Source organism: Acartia tonsa, chromosome 5 (assembly GCF_053477335.1).
Source record: "Acartia tonsa isolate MP-2025a chromosome 5, ASM5347733v1, whole genome shotgun sequence".
Classification (NCBI taxonomy): Eukaryota; Metazoa; Arthropoda; class Copepoda; order Calanoida; family Acartiidae; genus Acartia; species Acartia tonsa.
In genome coordinates this window covers 10,828,883-10,847,830 of record NC_137264.1, presented here as the reverse complement: position 1 = coordinate 10,847,830, position 18,948 = coordinate 10,828,883, and the positions used below count along the sequence as shown (strand labels likewise).

At 36.9% G+C, this 18,948-nt stretch overlaps 2 protein-coding genes and 1 long non-coding RNA gene across 6 annotated transcripts in view; 1 reads left to right on the top strand and 2 right to left on the bottom strand.

Annotated features, from left to right (window-relative positions):
* Positions 1-3,798, top strand: part of LOC145318738 (uncharacterized) — a 372,001-nt gene extending 368,203 nt beyond the window's left edge. Inside the window, exons 2-6 of one of the 4 annotated variants that reach the window (XR_013879491.1) lie at positions 607-660; positions 985-1,090; positions 1,335-1,387; positions 1,715-2,333; positions 3,533-3,798. Coding sequence is in view for 1 of the 4 variants with exons in the window: in XM_080160228.1 (XP_080016354.1) it covers positions 626-660; positions 985-1,090; positions 1,335-1,387; positions 1,715-2,189 (669 nt within the window). In the remaining 3 variants the exon portion in view is untranslated. Of the gene's footprint in view, positions 1-606; positions 661-984; positions 1,091-1,334; positions 1,388-1,714; positions 2,425-3,532 lie in introns of those variants that run through there. The other 3 variants (XR_013879490.1, XR_013879492.1, XM_080160228.1) reach the window with 3 other exon arrangements.
* Positions 1-18,948, bottom strand: part of LOC145319931 (uncharacterized) — a 137,591-nt gene that overhangs the window by 37,400 nt on the left and 81,243 nt on the right. The window lies entirely within an intron of this gene.
* Positions 4,364-10,470, bottom strand: LOC145318740 (uncharacterized). Its single transcript, XR_013879493.1, has 5 exons — positions 10,326-10,470; positions 8,744-8,867; positions 8,366-8,443; positions 7,319-7,504; positions 4,364-6,843 (listed from the first exon to the last, which is right to left on the bottom strand). It is a non-coding gene; the product is annotated as an uncharacterized LOC145318740 (long non-coding RNA).

Sequence of the window (18,948 nt, the reverse complement as noted above, 5' to 3'; positions counted from 1 at the left end):
TACATATGAAATAATTTACCATTTCAAGGAATGAAACATACCAATTATGTTATGAAAAATGATAAAGAATATAAACATACGTTTTTACAACAAGATTTCAATATAAATTGATAGACTAAAAATTCAATTAGTAAAGTTTTGACACCCTTTACATAACAAGTCTTTAGTAAGCCAGACTAACATTTTTAGGGCCAAAAATATTTTTATGATTTATGTAGGGTAAGCTAAATACAATGTGAAGCTTTTATGAATCATTTTTAGTACTTTTTAATAACACAAATCATTTTCTTCAATTTCTGTAATGGCATTTTGTCTATAAATAAAATGTCCTTAAATATTCTAATTGTTATGGCAACCTAGTTCTAAACATGCGAAGTAAAAACATGGCGTGTTTTGTAAACAAAACAAGACGCCGCTAATTATAATTTTTGTATAATATTATTTTAAGTTTTAAGGGTTATTACTATGTATTATGTTATTTTGGTTGATTTTAATGGTTATTGTATATGTTTTTGTAGATTTTCATTCATTTCTTAGCACTGTCAACCCTTTAAAACCATAAATTTTGATGAAAAATTATTCTTGTTAATTATTATATTATTTAGAATTGTAATCAAGCAAAACAATGTCGAGAAGGGGTATACCCAGAGATGTCGAGAGGTAAGTGGCTTTTTCGCTTTTCTGTTTTGGAGATGTCACCGGCCTTTTTTTAAGTTGTTACTTAAATTATGTTTATTTTGGTTAGTGCCGGTAATCTTATACATATACCTTCAGCAGTCGCTGCGTGTGCATGATTGGTCCCAAAAATTCATAACTATTGTTATCAGACATTATCTTTAAAAAACAAATAGGAAATACACCGATATATAAAAGAGTCTAATATATCATATATAAGTTCTTCACATTTTATATGAAGATAAATGTTTGTTTATTGATATAAGATCGAAGGTTTTTAAATCTAGTTATAATCATGAATATTTTTAGGATGACCTCTTTGAAGGTTGACAACCTGACGTACAGAACATCTGACGAGGATCTCAAATATTTGTTCAACAAATACGGAGAAGTTGGAGATGTTTACATTCCCAGGGTAAGATTATTGAAAGTGTATTTTCTTACTTTTGAAAGTGTTAATAGATGAAAAATGTATCAAATTCATTGCGGTATATTAACGGTATAAGAAATCTTTGATTTATATTCTATTTAATCTTCCTAACGGAACTATTTATGAGTTGTAAGCATTCAAGGAAGTTTCTAAATAGGTGTGTCTTAAAAAATTTAATGTTTGAAAAGTCAACTATTTCACTTGATGCATATAATCTTTAATATTTCAGCACCGCACTACAAGAGAAAGCAGAGGATTTGCATTTGTGAGATTTTACAGCTAGTAAGTATTTTACACCTATTCCTATCAGATGAATAGAAAAATTAAAGTACGAACAATATGTTTTAAATGTACGTACGGACTTTCTAGTAACAACTATAGAGTTGCTACGCTTGTTACAAATCTGCTATCCACAAAATATGTGTTAAAGACGGCATCTGTTGACTGACAAGATAGAGGACCAAATGAAAATTTAATATTTAAGAAATATTTTATTTTGTTTATAAGAAGGAAAAGAAAAATTGAATGGACACAATCTTTTTTTAATCTGCCTATTTATTGTTTTTTTCTTTCTATTATTTACTCTCACTAATTACAATACTATTTCAGCCGTGATGCAGAAGATGCTTTGGATGCCCTAGACGGCAGACTGTACGACGGCCGTGACCTGCGCATACAGATGGCTAAACACAGACGGCCCTCACCCAACCCCAGATACCGTCGTAGTGGTCGATCCCGTTCCAGATCACGCGACCGCCGCCGCCGTTCCCGTTCTCGCTCCCGCAGGCGCCGTTCCCACTCCCGTTCCAGATCCCGTTCAGGCAGACGCGACCGAGACGAACGCCGCCGTTCACGGTCAAGATCTAACCGTCGTGAGGACAAACGGTCAAAGTCACGTTCGGCCTCAAAGTCCCGCTCAAAATCTCGGGACCGCAGGTCAAGGTCGGATGACCGTGGGGGAAAAGTAAAGGAGGAATCTAGATCTAGGTCGCGGTCAAGCCAGCAGCGGTCACGATCCCGGGCAACAGAGGATAAGGGTGACCGGTCTAAATCAAGATCACGCTCTCGATCCCGTTCAAATTGAAACCAAAATTACATAATCTTAAAATATGATAACACACACCAATAATTAAATGGTGTTAAACCTTTAAAAAAATCATCTGATAAGTTTTTGTATGAAAAGTGAATGTGAATTAATTTCTCTACAGAATTAAATTGTAATATCAAAGTAAATATTGTTTTAAACTGTTAATATTAATAAGTAAGTGTTTACTTACTTTAAATTGAAAAGATTGAACGATACCTTCAGTTTTCAAAATGTACCTTTTTTGAATTTGCCTTTTTTATAAGCTCTTGCTATTAAGATTCTGATTTCATATTCTTTTTAAGCATTTAGAATTAAAGTTCTTCCAAAAAGTATTTCATTTAAGTACCATATAAGAAACCTTTAACTTTTTAATGTTGCTTTCTTATTGGTGAACAAAAAACAATTAAACTTTGAAACGCATCAATGATTTTTATTTTAAATCCCTATACTAAAGTAACAGGATGTCTGTGTGTGTGTCTGTACCAAAGGATCTCGCTAACCGCTGAACCGATCGGGTTCTCCTTAACAGGGTAGCTTCTCATAAGTCCCGGGAAGGTTTATAACTATTTTGGGGGAGGGTACCACCACCCTCCCAAGAGAAATGACAAAAAAATCGAAATTTAGGGGAGACTTCAACGTCAAATAAGGTGGTATCGTACATAAAAAATAAACTTTAACAAACAAAAAAATTTAAAGTGCCACTAGAGGCCTCTAGGGGCGTAGCCGCTAGTCACACGAATAAAGTAAAACCTGATAAATGTACTTAGATGTTTAGTAGCAAAGTTTCTCTATAACTAGGATATGACACGACTGTCCAATCGAAAATGACAGTCTGCAAAATTATTAGGTACAGTTATGACAGTTTTCTTTTTAAGTTTTCACCTAAAATACTTGTATTAACCAATGCTGCGCTACCTATGAACATGATTGTATATGTTGCTCTAAATTAATTTTGCATTAAAATCTGTAATGAATTGTACCTTCAGTTATAAAATATCACACATTCTATAACCATTATTGTATTATTGAGTAGCGTCGCCACTTAATACTTTACTATGTTGTTGTATAACAATCCACTGGAAATGTAAATAAATACATTCTCTTTAGTTTTTTTCACTCTACAAATTCCATTTCACATAATCATATATTTTGAAGAATAAAATTTTTCCAGTATGGCTTCGAAACCGATTGATATCCGCTGGATTAAAACCGGTTCTACGTCATACCGAAAAATCATGTGTAACATCGTTACAATTTTCCATGAATAATAGAATAAAAATCATAAGATCAATTCCAGTTTGTTAGCCCGGAACTTATAATTTTTATTTTAATCTCCGCAGAAAGCTGTCCATAATACGATGCGATGTATATTGTATAACCATATGTATATGCGTGGACAAAAGACTAAATATCACTGATACCCTGAAATTAAAACACTCCCTCATTTTCTTTTGTCTTATTTCTTAGATCCATGAAATTAATTTTATATCTTTATGATGTTTCGCTACCTACCTTATTATTATTTCTTGAACACTATTATCAATATCATGAACATATTTGTACTTGTATTGTGAATCTAAAGTTTAAATAAAAAATCTTAATTAAAGTCAAGATTTTTTTTCATTGTCTTAGTTTTTCTATATTTAGGTCCGTTAATTTAGATATTTTAGCACGGTTCTCTGAACTTGAAAATCTACAGTTCTACAATAATTACCAAATGGTGCGAACGTCTATTTCAAATATTACCATTATTATTCAAATATTACATTGATATCTTGTCGCACCGACTTTGTTAGAATGGGGATGCGGAGCAGTTTGCATCTGACAATGATTGCTCCAACTTAAAATCAAGAAAAACTTAACATGACATTTTTTATTCTATTTTTGAGAAATTGGGCTGTTATTTTTTATACTAGTACCCTAAGTTTTATAAATAAAAAAACGTATTCTTATTCATTGGCTTAACATTAACAACTTTGGGGACTTTAATTGAATTTTGATTGGTTGGTTCAATAAGTTTAGTGTCCTAGCGCTTCAACCACTAATTGTATTCTATAGATGAGGTAATTTTGTGTAACATCATTGGGGATGTTAATTAATTTATCGGCCATTGTCTTATCCCTTTAGATCCCTGATATATGTTTTCAACTTAGATCAATTTTAAAAAAAGATTACATGTTTTTTTATAATTTATTCTTTCTATATATTATTTACAATTATTAAAAAAGGAACAAATAAATTACAGCCTGCTATTTTTATTAAAAATGTCTGGCTTTTTTGTATATGACAATAATTCTTAAAAGCTGTTAAATTTACTTATATTCTAGATGCAAGACAAAGGAAATAAAATACATTAAAAATGTTAAAGGGCAGTTCAACGAAATGCATTCGAATTTGGTTTAGTAGGTAATCAAAGCATTTTAGCTATTTTTCGACATTTTCATATCATTGAAATAATTCTATTTTTCACAAAATTAAGACTTAAAACTATTCAAAACTGATTTTCAATACCTAAAAGGAAATTTTTTTTTAATTTGAAAGAAAAGTATGCTTTGTAGTGCTTAGGTATTTGTTAATTACTACATGAAGTGTTATTCTTGTGATTTGTGCTATTAACCCTTTTCCCTAAATTGTAACTTAAACAATCACAAATAGCCCTCGTTCCTTAAATTGTTAAATGATTTCCGTAGAACTATCCCAAATTATCTTTCCAAATTAAATATGAATAGAATTTATCAAAAAGCATATACATAATGTTCAAATTAGTGTAGCAAGAATTTAATTAAACATTTGTTTAAAAATGTTCCTCTTCAAATTATTTCTCAATTAAATATAAACTTTTTGTGCTTTTCACTTTTCAGTCAAAATATTCCCAGGGATGTATATTCTGCACAAGACTAATTCTTTTCATAATTGAAACCAGATTTTCTATTCCCCTCTCTGTCGAAAACTGTGTAAACTTGATGACAGATTCACTTAATTTTTTTCCCACTCGCTTATTTTTCATTTGCCCCCCTTAGCTGGGAATCCCATGCTGTATGCTCCCCTGATATTTTTTCAATGAAACAGACAAAATTATTTCTAGAGCAGCTGCGACATATACATACAAATCTACATTATTTATAACAAATACATTAAATTGTGTTCCTCTCTATTATGACTTTAGTCTGAAGTCTAATCAACTCTTGCTGTAGTTTATTCAAGGTTTTTTTCAACTCATCATTTCTATTTACAACAGCCGTATGTTCTTTTTTTAATGCTTCCTCAGCTTTTTTCTTTTTCTCCCTATACCTCTCACAAGCTCGTAGGTTATCTTCCTTAACTTTTTCTGGATTTTTGTAGTTGCGTTTGGTTTTCGAGTATTTTTTGGAGGTAGTTGCGGATTCTGTAGTTGATGAAGGAGATAATGAGCAATCTGAAAATCCCCCATTCGATGAGGAAGGTGATTGGGAACCAGTTGAAGTTTGGGAATCTGAGACAGTACCAGAGGTTGGGGAGCTGAGAGAACTTGAGTGGGTGTTGCTAGCTTCAGGAGATAGATAGTTTGGGTTGGAATTGATAAAAACTGGCGCAAGATTGCCAGTTTGTTCCTCACTTACAATAGGATTTATAACGAAAACAGGCTGTTGCATTGGAGATATGCTGTAAACTTGAAAATCTTGACTTGGGCCCATGTTAGTTTGAACATACTGACAAGATTGAGTTGTAGATAAGGTATTGACATACAAGTGTTGATAGCTGTTTGTTTCTACTGAGTTAGTATCAGAATAGCTCTCTAAAAGATTTGTAATGTCAATATTTGTTTGCTGATGTACTATATTCTCAGATGTCTCAAAACCGGTTTGTGATGCATTAAAACTTGTCAGTCCTGTAAACAGCTGTTGTGTACCTGTGTTGTTAGAACCGGTTTCTGAAGCTAACATTGGTTGAAAGCCAGTTTCTGATGCATTACTATTCAGCTGATTATCTAAATTCTGAAAACTGGTTTGTGCTGCATTTACTTGTTGTACATTAACAAAATGCTCTAAATCAAAGTTATCAAGCACTTCTATGTCATTATGAACGTCTGCTACAGCAAGAGCTGGTAGAAATCCAAAATCATTGGAATCACTGGTTATTACTTGGTTGGAATCATCCATAATAGAGTCTAGGAGATCCACTATATCAACGTCACTTAGGACATTAAAGTCGGCCATTTTGGCCTCAAGTCTTTTTATAATTCTTTTCAATGAAAGATTTTTAGTAATGGCAATTGATCTAATTATAAAAATCAATTGATATAATCTTTTTCGTTCAAGCACTAGCTTTGAAGATTTGTATCTCTGGCGCAATCTATATCTCTTTGGGACCCCGCGGGGGTCGCCTAACGGAGTAGCTGACCTGCTTGTCAGCCTACCAGATGTGTTGGACATATTGTGTCCTAACCTATGGTGGCTGCGCAGGTGCTGCCATCTGGCGGCATACCAGGACACTGTAGTCCTAACTGCTTGAACCAGATAGGCATAGCTACTCTGTTGTAGGCGAATATCCGCTTGGCATCCTGTATGTTGAACATTAAGCAAATTTTGAATCAATTCCATGGTTATGCATGAAGGTTGATGACTGGGGGTCTGTTTGCAAAGTGGTCGAGGTATTTGATTCCTCTCATCACCTGAAAAATAATTTTAATTAGCCAGGAGCGTCAAAAAAATTTGGCAAATTTTTTATTTGAGTCTGGTAAACACCATTGCCCCCCCCCCTCTCCTCAAACGGCCTTTTCTCTTGGGGCATGTGCATGGTAATGAGTTCGGAATGTTTTAATAAAAGTCATTCTCCATACTCTCATTGTTAATGTTATGCTTCAAAGGTACAACTTTTAAAGTCTTCAGTTATGCCGCGGTTTGGGCCGAGATTCGAACCCATAACCTCCCAAACGACGTGTTAAACTATAGTTTTGGTTTCAAAATGTATATCTACATGCCACCAATTAGAAATATACTGCTTTAAAGGCCAATAGCGGATTCAGATACTTTTTTAGCAACTGAAGCATTTAATTTCCTAGCAATTTGCTTTTAAAAGGGGTCTATTTAATTTTATTTCAACTTTAAATATTTATTATTCCTATAATTATGTTAAATATAGATTACCTTTTAAAATTATTTTTAGTTTCATTTTTTCTTGTTTTTTTGTTTTTTTTTCACACTTTTTCGGGAATCAAATCTTTATTTCAATTAAAATAAAGATTTAGGTATGATAGATTTATAGGAATTAAATCTTTAATCTATCTTTTACTCCATTGCTACCGTGTCCATTCCATATATTGTTTTCTGGTCCTAAAATGAAAAAATAAAATTTAGATTTCCAAAAAAAAAGGAAAAAAATACAAATTGAATAAAAAATTAAACACAAATGAAGTACATAAAATCTTTCTTGAGTAAAATTTAAAAAAATATTATAGTAGTAGATTCAAGGACGTCCAAGGGGTGATTACCCCCCCCCCCCCTTCTCCCTCTTTGATTGAATTGAAAGAACTCTTTTTTTTATTGCAGAAATTAAAACATACAAAATGTTGTATAACTTTGTCAGATCAATACTACATATATAAACTAGCGGCTTCGCCCCTAGCCTCTAGGGGCTTTGCCCCAAGAGGTTTGATCAAACTAATTTTTCGTATTTTGGATTTAAAAGAAAATTTTTTCGGTTAGCGAGATCCTTCGCCACAAACAAACAAACAGACAGACATCGTTCTACTTTGTATTATAGATATAAATACTGCTTTATGTCTCAAAAATATAATTTTTGAGATTTTTAGACTGTCAGGTTTCTGTGGCTCAAAAATACGATTCTTGTCATACTCAAATAAATGCTATTATGCTACACTAGTAGTTATTCCCCTAAAGGCTTCTAGGGCTCTTGAGAGGTGGGGGTGGAGATTTCGACACCCCCCCCCCACCACTTTTAATTGTATTTTGAAAAAGAAAAATTTTAACAAAGTTGTGAGATACATTTTTCTAGGGGCGATTTATCTTGGGAGATTAGTGGTACCCTCCCTAAAATAATTATAAACCTTTCCAGGACCTATGAGAAGCCACCCTTTAAAGAAGAACCATATCGGTTCAGTGGTCAGTGAGATCCTTCGGTACACAGACAGACACACATAGATCCTGTTACTTTTTTATAATGATTAGGTTTACCTTCATCATAACTCGTTTCAAGTTTTTCAAATTTTGTTTCATCTTTTCTTCCATTTTCCTTTCCATTGGGCAAGAGAACTAAAATTGAAATTGATCAGGGATATAAAGGGATAAGACAATGACAAATAAAATGATGTACATCCCTAATGATGACACACAAAATTACCCCTTCTATATGTTAAAATAAATGGTTAAAACGTTTAAACACTCAACTTAATAAAACAACCAATAAAAATTCAGTAAAGGTCCCTTAAGTTAGTAAGCTAATGAATAAGAAAACGTTATTATAAAACTTTGGGGACTTAGGTGTAATAAATAGCCCATTTCTCTCTGGTTAATTGCACTCGTTTTGGACAAAGTTATCCTTGCTTAAATTACCTGTTTGATGTAGGTTTGCCGGATCAGCTCTGACATCACCTGGTAGACCAACTGATACCATCACTAACAAGAATGGCACTATTCCAAATTGCCATGGTTGTTGACTTTTGTGAACACACTTCATCTGAAATAAAAAGTAATTTTAAATAGATGAATAACAGTTTTTTTTATCGCATTTGTATTATAGATTCTTGTAATAACAGGTACGATTAAGGTAGCGTAGCAACTATATATAGCTACCAGAATGTCTGTACGTACATTATATATATATTTTTTTTTATTATTTTGCCAACAAAAAGAGGGGTAGGTTTCTGGTAGAATCCGTAAAGGTTATGTGTTATAAGTTAAAAACAGTAGTAGAACGATAAAAATTTATGATAACTTTTTTAAAAAATTGTCTTTAGTTCTTTTCAATAAGAAATACACATATTTAGTGAATATTATCGTTCTACTACCATTTTTAAGCTTTAAAACGCACACCTTTACGGATTCTACCAGAAACCTACCCCTCTCTTTCTATATAATATAATTTATTTTATATAAGTTTCTGTATTTAAGCAATTTAGCAACATTTTACCTACAATTTTTTTTAGACTTAAACATTTATATTCTGCTTATACAGTTCTGACTCTCTACAAGTGCTAATAGTCTGTCCTACAATTTCAGGGCTTCGCTTTTATGAATATTTTCATCCTTGTTTTTTTGTAATTTTAATGAATAATTTAGTAATTTGCGCATTATTCTCTTATCTTTCATGTCTCAATATTAAAATATTAATCATAAAATTTTATTGTAATTTAATATTTTTACAATCATTGCCATAAACGAAGCCTTTCTATAATTCAAAATGTCCTCTGTAAGCCCGTCCTTAATGAGAACAGTGGATATATGGATACTATGACGGGGAAAATTGTCGTCAATTTAGGTTAATAACATGGACATCACTTATTGGTCATAGAGGGGATGGGGTTGATCGTTATTTAGCCAGCTTCAAAATTCACTCTATTAGAGTATATAATTATCTGGAGTAAGATCCAATTAATAATAAATTACTTATAGGAAATGTGATTTAGTCTAGGTACTTTTTTCAAAGATTTCTAGATGGGAACATTTTTTCTTAGCTTCTATTCAAGATAGAAAGCTTAGATTTCCCATAGAGATTTCCATGACCCCTAAGAAACTACTATATAACTAAAACTTTTTCTCTGTCCGTCAATTCCGCTATTCTGTTGGAAATAAAATGATATAATGATGTAAAAATCTAACTTTAGTTTTAGCAAATACAAATTTTAATCTATCAATAAAAAAATACTTAATACAATTAGTAGTTATTTATCACGTCGTATTATAGACAGCTTTCCGCGGATATTAAAATAAAAATTATAAGATTAAAACTAGTTTTGTTAGCCCGAGGGTTAACAAAACTGGTTTTCATTTCTTATATCTATAGTTTGTTATTTGTGGAAAAATGTCCGTAATACGATAAGCTATACATGATTTTTCACTATGGCTTGGAAATGGTTATGATCTATGCAGTGTTTATATTAATCGGTTTCGTAGCCATACTAGAAAATTATTTAACCTTAGTTTTAACAGGCAGAAATTCTTCCATCACGTTGGAGTAACAAAAACTTTTAATAACTAACTACAAGTTTTTAAATGTGTTGTGATAATTTTTTTTACGTAGGCGTGTGTGTGTGTGCGTGTGTATTTACTTTGGATTTTTTACTTTTTTGCTGAATAGCTAGCTCTCAAAATCGTACCATTAAAAAAAATGATAAGAATGCAATAATAATTCAAATTATTGCTTGTATATCAAATTATTGTTCTATGACTTTTTTGTGAATGTTTGATAAAATTGAAGAGTAACCTTTTCATGAGTGAAAAATGTGTGTATGAGTAACTAAGCTGAGTGAAGTCCTAGAGCAAGCATTGCACCATGCAACAATTTAACCCTCTAGATATGAGTCATCCTATTTTGTATTCTTTACATATACAGTGTGTTTTTTTATGAGCACTTTTTTTAAAGCAATTTAACCCCACTTATAGTTATCAGAATTTAATGATTAATGGCTTATTTTCTTCGTTTTTTAAGGGAAATTATGAAACAACCAAAAAAAAATTACAGTTTTTGTTGAAAAAGTACAGTAAAGTTGAAAATTAAAAACTTAGGTGACAACATCTAAAAATGGTTTTAGCGCATTTTTCTTATGCTCAAAATTGGATTTTCAGTAGTCGACTTTGGGGGTCCAGTACTTTCTCCCTGATTGAGATATGGCCTTCAAACTTTGACCTATTCTAGTACATGTCCCCAATAGTATCTGTATAAATTTATAGCTCTATATCTCAACTTTGAAGCGTTTTGCAGCCATTCTTGCAAAAGGTAGAATATTTGAACATAAGAAAAATGCGCTAAAACCATTTTTAGATGTTGACACCTAAGTTTTTAATTTTCAACTTTACTGTACTTTTTCAACAAAAACTGTAATTTTTTTTGGTTGTTTCATAATTTCCCTTAAAAAACGAAGAAAATAAGCCATTAATCATTAAATTCTGATAACTATAAGTTGGGTAAAATTGCTTTCAAAAAAGTGCTCATAAAAAAACACACTGTAAGTAAAGGGATGTTAATTAAACTTTATTTTCTGTTCAAACTTGCACTTGAGGTGGTGAGTCGAAAATTTTTGTGCCCCTTGAACTCATGGGGCATAATAAAAATGGTTCCTGCTGCTATGTCAGATGCACGACATAAATAGTTAGAGTATGGGGAATGCCTTGGCCCATGAACAGGCGCAACTCATTGCCATGCAATTGCACCGTTTGGACTTCTCAGACAAAGGTGGTGAAATCAAAGGGTTTACCTGTTGGATGTTACTTAACCTAATAATATCCTTGGGTGTTAGAGTACCGTATTACAAGCGGATGATGCTCTGGATTCTCTGAATGATCACTAAAAAATCAAAGGAGAATCCCGCCCTTTTGAGGTAAGGTAATGAGCCATTTAGACGTAGCCTCAATTAAGGCTAGGGTTATAGCCACAAATTTATAAATTATGTTCATACTGTTTATTTTTGATTAGGTACCATAAGAACAAACAAAAAAAATATTTTTCCTATTTATAAGTAGCTATTCTACTTTTGCAGAAATTATGTATTTGTCTACAAAGGGTAAAGAGGAAATTCTGAAAAGTGACTTCACTATTTCACCATGCAGAGAGCGGCCGGGATATTAACCAATGAAAAACATGTATTATAGCGCGTCATGGTCAACCAATAAGAACACAGTAAATTTGAATGACGTCATAATATATCTTTACATTAGCGGATACGTCTCCACAAAAGGACTCTAGGGGCACTTTAAGTTTTAAAAGAGAAAGAAAAAAATTAAGTTCCCTCCCCAGTAAACAAGTATACTAATAATTAAAAAGCAAAGCTTTTCTATAATTAGAATCGGTCCGTACGTAACGGTTAGCTCTTTTCGTTAATTTAGGTATGTTAGAATTGTCCTATCGATTTCAAACTTTGCATGGTGATTCCTGTAGTAGTTAGACACGATTTAAAAAGCGTAGCAACTCTCTAACTGTTACCAGAATGTCCCTACGTCTATTTTAAATATGTTGATTTTTAACTTTTTCAACAACAAATTTTAAGGCCTTATAATTTTCTGATTTATCTGATTTTTGGAATACTGATTCCTAAGACAACAATTTACAATATAAAAGAATCATCTTACTAATTTAGTCCTAAAAATGTAAGAATGTAAGAAGCTCGTCTACAAATTTAATTACAATTTTGTTTCGAATTTTATACATTTATATTCTGATTATTCAGTTCTGACAATCTACAAGTGTTAATGTTCCTTTTTTCCTACCATTTGAAAAATCATTTATAGTAACTTATTAAGCTAATTTTCAACGAATAGTAAAATAAATCTTCTTAAAATTGATACTAGTTTTTTTTAGCTCTGGCTTTATTGCCCTCGGGGCTAATAAAACTGGTTTTAATCTTGTAATTATTCACTTTAGTATCCGCAAAAAGTTGTATATAATATGATCCGATAAATGAAACTATTATAGTTAGAATCTAATACAAAAGTGTTATACAAAATGATTGGCCAAATCATATAAAATTTCCTAGGCTATTTGACTAATTTATTGATTAGGGATCTATATCTAAGATGGCCGATAAATTCAAGTACATCCCCAATGATAATTCACAAATTACCCCTTCTGTAGATTACAATTGTTGGTTTAAACGTTTTAACACTCAACTTAATAAACCACTGAATCAAAATTCACTAAAGTCTCCTAAGTTATTTAAAGCCAACAAATAAGAAAACGTTATTATAAACTTTGGGGTGTATTAAAGTGTATTTAACAGCTCATTTTCCCCTCTCCCTCTGTCTAGGTCTACAACAAATAGATCTTTAGTATAGATGTACAACTACCTCCATATCTTTTTCAAAGACCTTTTTCATCTGCTTTAAAACATTTTCTGCTACTTGGCTGTGCTAATATAAGCGACACCATTGGTTGATTTTCAATGACCCAATAGAAAGGTTGCACAAGGTTGATGCAATGGGGAGATAGAGTTATTTAACTCTTTCTCCCTCTAGTGTTTTACTCTAATCTACTACATATATTTTTGGTTTGAAAATGAAAGTGAGTGGGGGTGGGGATTACAGAAAATATGCAGACATACATTCTTATGTGTGTGTGTATCGGGGCGTGTATGTGTGTTTGTGCGTGTGTGTGTGTGTTTGTGCGTGTGTAGGTATATGTGTCAGTTAGTGTGATTGTGTATGGTGGAATTTGGACGTGTGTGTGTGTGATCATAGCTCTGTGCATGAGCGCATCTAATACGCGCGTCAGGTGCGCCCTCACAGTGGTTTCAAATAGTTGGATGCATTAGAATTTCTACCTTAACTTGCAAATTAAGTTTTGCATTTAAACACTAGATGTCAGTAATTATAGTTTTAAAAATGATAAGTTGGTGCAAAAAGATAAAAAATTTGCAATAAAACTTCTTTTCTAATCTTAAAATAAAACAAAAAATAGCGTAAGAAGCCAAATTTAAATTTGATATCTTATATTTTTATAAAACATTTAAATTTATTGATATAAATATTTTAAAAGTGAAGGATTAAATCATACGTTAAACGCTTGGGGAGCCACTGTTAAAAAGAAAAAGATTGCTTTTTTGTTAGTATCTAAGCCTTATGTGCTAAAGATACTTACTACCTCTAAAATTGTTGAGTTGGTTCGAGGGAGAGGCTTACACTCTACTCCTTGTAGGAAAATGATATTTTAGCAGGAATAACCCACCCAATATAATCGCCAGGGGGGTGTGCTGTATTTGAGACCCTTTTATGAAGTAAAGCTTGTATATAATAAGGATTGGTCCACCCAAATAGCATAAATCGATGATTTGGGCATGTTAGAATTATCCTACTGAATTTAAATCATGAATGATGATTCCTGTAACAGTTGAATTAATAATCTGCTTATTAAGTTCTGACACTCTACAATTTTCGTTTGTCCTACCTGTTTGTCCTGTAATAGTTATGTAAGATTGAGAATGCGTATCAATTCTATATAACTTACTAGTTGTCTCGCCACTAGATTCTAGAGGATGGGGAAGGGAGTCAGGAAAATAGTATAAGACATTTATAAAGCTTCCCTGTAAAGTAACGTTAATTTGAACTACAAGTTTCCAAAATCTTTAGCTTCAGAAAAAAAACTTACTACTTTATATTATAGGAGGAGTTATATAATCGATACCAGGAAAGTTTATAGCATGTTGACTTTTTTACTGACATAATTATCCTATTCAACAGGTATCTAGAAAAATGATTTCTAGGACAACAAGGTATTATAATCAAGCTCTAAAATGTAACATTTCAAATAATAGCCTATGTTTAAGCAATTTTGCAACAAGTTTATAAAAAATATTTCTTATAAATCAATAATCTTTTCATGAAGTTTGGACACTCTACAAGTGTTATTGTTCGTTTGTTCTACAGTCTGGTGTTGTAATCCTAGTTGGGGCAAATGAGAATTTTTTGATGTTTCAAACCTTGTATAACCAATGAGCTACTAAGGATATATTAGTATAATAGCTAAGTATATAATACTAGTTGTTTCGTCCCTAACCTCTTGGTGAGGGCGCATGAGGTCAGAAAATAGCTTAAAATCACTCTAACACAAATGCAAAGCTTCCCTTTCGTACAAGTATATTCCGAGAACTTTAACTTCAGACAAAAAAATCCTATTACTTTTTATTTTAGGATATTTTTTTTATCCTTATACTAAAGTAACAGGATGTTTGTCTGTCTGTTTGTCTGTGTGTCTGTACCGAAGGATCTTGCTAACTGCTGAACCGATCGGGTTACTTAACAGGGTATTTTCTCATAGGTCCCGGGAAGGTTTTTAACTATTTTGGGGAAGGGTACCACCACCCTCCCAATCGAATTTTTTTTTACGTTTCTTGATTTTAGAAAGAGAGTTCAACGCGAACATAAACGTCAAACCCAACATAGAAATATTTTAAATATAAAAAAAACATTTAAAGCGCCACTAGAGGCCTCTAGGGGCGTAGCCGCTAGTGATATATAAAGTACTAGTGGTTGGGTCTTTTTAAATACAAGACTCTGTAAATGAAAGGGCGCGGCTACTTTTTTTATATAAGATATCGAACAACGACATTTGATTTCTTCTATATTTTTCTACAAAATTAACATTTATTAATATCAAATTTAACACATTTATTTTATTATATATCTGGTAAGCCGAGCGTTCTCGGCCCACGGGGTAACGAGTTCGGATTCAACGAGCCCTAGCCTTTAAGTATTCTACCAAACAAACAAGCAGGATTCAATCATACAGAAATTATATATTTAAACTGAATAATATTTACAAGTTATGTTTACTATATATATACAACAAAATATAACAATGGTTAGGTTTGAAGGGGGTGTGGGGCGCTAGGGCTTAGCGCCCGACGGTAGACAGGCTGTGGGGGCAGCGGTGGTAAAAGGGGAGGCAGCGCCTCCCGATTATATAAGCGCGTGAGGGACTCGTGATAGTTGCATGTTCAAGTCCCCTCCCCACATTTAGGCAGGCTAGTTTGACCGCTGGGTGCGGGGTCAACAGCGGTCATGAGATGGATAGTGATATAATAGGATTAGTGCGGGGGGTTTGTTATCATAAGTCACAGCGAAGCAACTCTGTAAACGGCCTGTCCGTCTGGGTGTCGTATTACCACAACCTCCCCTTCAAGGGTTGCGTGGCTCCTGAGCCACCAGGCCTTGAACCTGGGGATACGACAGCCGGCTCCTGCGCCGGACAGGCAGTTCTTGGGGCACAGCTCGATGGAGGACAGCTCGGGCTACACAGGCTCCCTGGGACACTCGTTGCTCGGTCTGACTGTGGTTGGTGATCAGCATTGTCAGCTCCTGGTTGGCTTCTAGGCGTGGGTTGGCGACGGCCAGGCCTCGCCGCTGGAAATTTTGCCTCGTCTGCAGGATCAGTTCTGTCGCGGCTGGTAGCTGGACACGGAGGCCTAGGCAGACTCTGGTGGTTCCTAAGGGTGGAATGGTGATGGCAAAGGGTGCATAGAACTCCATGGGGGCGCCGGCTTGATTCAGGTTGCTTGGCCTCCTAGCTCCTACCCGGATGGGGATGGCTGTCATCAGCAGGGGGCACATGGCTTCTTCTTCTTCTTCTGGGGCGGCTTCTTCCATCGCAGTGGCTGGCTCTTCTCCTGCAGGCTCGCTGCTGGCTGGCAGGTTCTCCATGTCCGCGTCAGGGTTCCAGATGGCATCTCTGAGTGGCTCTGGAGCGGGCGGCGGCGGCGGTGGTTCGTTGGGCTGCTCCTGCAGGTTTTCCTCCACTGGGTCACGATCTTGGCCGCTAGGCTGTGGGGCGGCTGCAGCTGGCTGGTGTACTGGGAACTCTCCTGGGTTGCTAGCTGCGGGCGCCGCCGCTCCAACTGGCAGCTCGGTGGCATCCTCGTCGCCGTCCATGTCAACTTGGATGTCTTCTGGGATCTGGTGGGCAGTCACATCTCCGGTGTATTTGCGCAGTCGGCCTACATGCGCGGTAACTTCTGAGATCCTGGCTACTGGAGAGGCAGGTTTAATGACATAATGGACTTCTGTAGCTTTCCTCACTACTTTCCAGGGGCCAGTCCATCTCTTGGTAATCTTGGCTGCCTTCCCTGGCACCAGGCGGGGGGCCAGGTACCAGACCAAGTCTCCAACCTCATACTTGGCCGTGCCTTCGTAAGCTGCCGCGCTCCTCCTGATGGCTCCCTCCTCCTTCTGCTGGATGGCATCATACACTGCATAGTAGCGCTGCAAGAGAGCTTGGACGTTGGCTGGAACTGAAGCATATTCGGTTTCTGGCAGCCGTAGCACCATGTCCACCGGAAGTTTGGCCTCTCTCCCAAAGAAGGCCAGGAACGGGGTCACACCAGTGGATCTGCAGGCCTTGGTGTTGTAGGCAAAGGCGATGGCAGGCAGGTGTGGCTCCCAGTTGTTATCGTCTCTGTCTAGGAACAGGCGCATGCCTGTGTTGAGCGTCCTATGAAACCTCTCCACTCGGTTGGACTGCGGGTTGTAGGGTGGTGGATGTGTTAGGCCAATCTCGAGCCTGGAGGCCAGTTCCTGGAATACCTGGCCGGTAAATTCCATTCCATTGTCGGAATGGATCTTCAGGGGGCATCCGAACGTGGCCAGGTGGCGGTGCAACAGGGCTTCAGCCACCGTGAGGGTGCGCTTGTTGGGGATGGCGTAGAGGCTGACAAACCGGCTGAATCCATCTTGGCAGGTGAGGATGTAGCGGTTCCCAGCTGGGGTTTCTGGCAGTGGCCCCACCAGGTCGATGAATAGGACTTGCTGTGGATACCCCTGGCGGGAGGGCACGTGGATCCCCTGCTTCAGCCTCTCCTTGGTAACTTTCTGGACACACTCAGGGCAGGTTTGTACCATCAGGCGGACGTCACGGGCCAGGTTGGGCCACCAGAAGTGCATGGCAACGCGGGCGATAGTTGCGTCCATCCCAAAGTGCCCAGCCATGGGGGTCCCATGGGCTAGAAAGAACGCGTCCTGCTGGAGGGCCGAAGGCAGCAGGTATCTTGTCCTCTCTCCTGTCAGAGTCTGGTCAGTGGTGGTGAGGCAGCCGTGCTCGTCAAGCCCCAGGGCTGGGAAGCGGCTGGCGTACTGCTGCTCGTCTCGTTCCTTGCCACGCAGCTCAGCCTTGGTTGGGGCCTTGCCATCAGCCACCCATTGGCGGACACGGAGCAGGAGGGGGTCCTGTGTCTGGGCTTCCAATACTCTAGCTGAATCCAGTCGGGCGGCAGGGGGCCGGCTAGCTGCGGCCTCCCCTAGCTGGCAAAGGTTGTGGATATACTCAGCCTGCTCTGCTAATTCTTCGGCGCTAGCCGTTGGCATGTTGGCATCTTCCCGGCGGCTGAGGGCGTCGGCGTTGGTATTCTGGGTGCCAGGCCTGTGGCAGACGGTAAAGTCTAAGGCCGCTAGCTCCTCCTGCCAGCGGGCCACCATCCCTGTGGATGTGTTCAGTGATTTCATCTGTAGCAGGGCAGAGGAATCAGTGTTGATCTGGAAGCTGCGGTAGGACAAGATGCCGTGGAATTTTCGGATCCCATAGATAATGGCGGCCATCTCTCCCTTCCAGGACGGGTAGCGCGTCTCAGGGTCGGTTGTCTTGCGCCCCACGGCGGCAATCAGCCTCTCCTTGCCCTCCTGGCATTGACTCAGTATGGCAGAGATGGCGCGGCTGCTGAAATCTGTGGTGAGCTGGAACACTGCTGGCAAATCAAACCTGGGCGGCGCTCGGATGGGGGCCTTGCGGAACTTGTCCTTGAGTTGCAGCAGCTGGGCTTCCATCTCAGGCGTCCAGGTTAGGGCCTTGGCCGTCTTCTGCCGATTCATCTCGTAGGTGAGGTCTGCATACTCTGGGATGAACAGGCGGTAGTATCCAAAGAAGCCCAGCAACGCCAGCAAATCCTTGGGGGTGCTAGGGGCTGGCCAGTCCAAGATGCGGTCAATATAGTCCTCTTGCATGGCTATCCCCTCACGGCTGAGGGTGTGACCCAGATAATCCACCTTGGACCGGAACAACTTGGTCTTGGCTGGCTTGAGGCGGATCCCTCCCCTACGGTGGGCTTCCAAGACCTCTCGGAGCC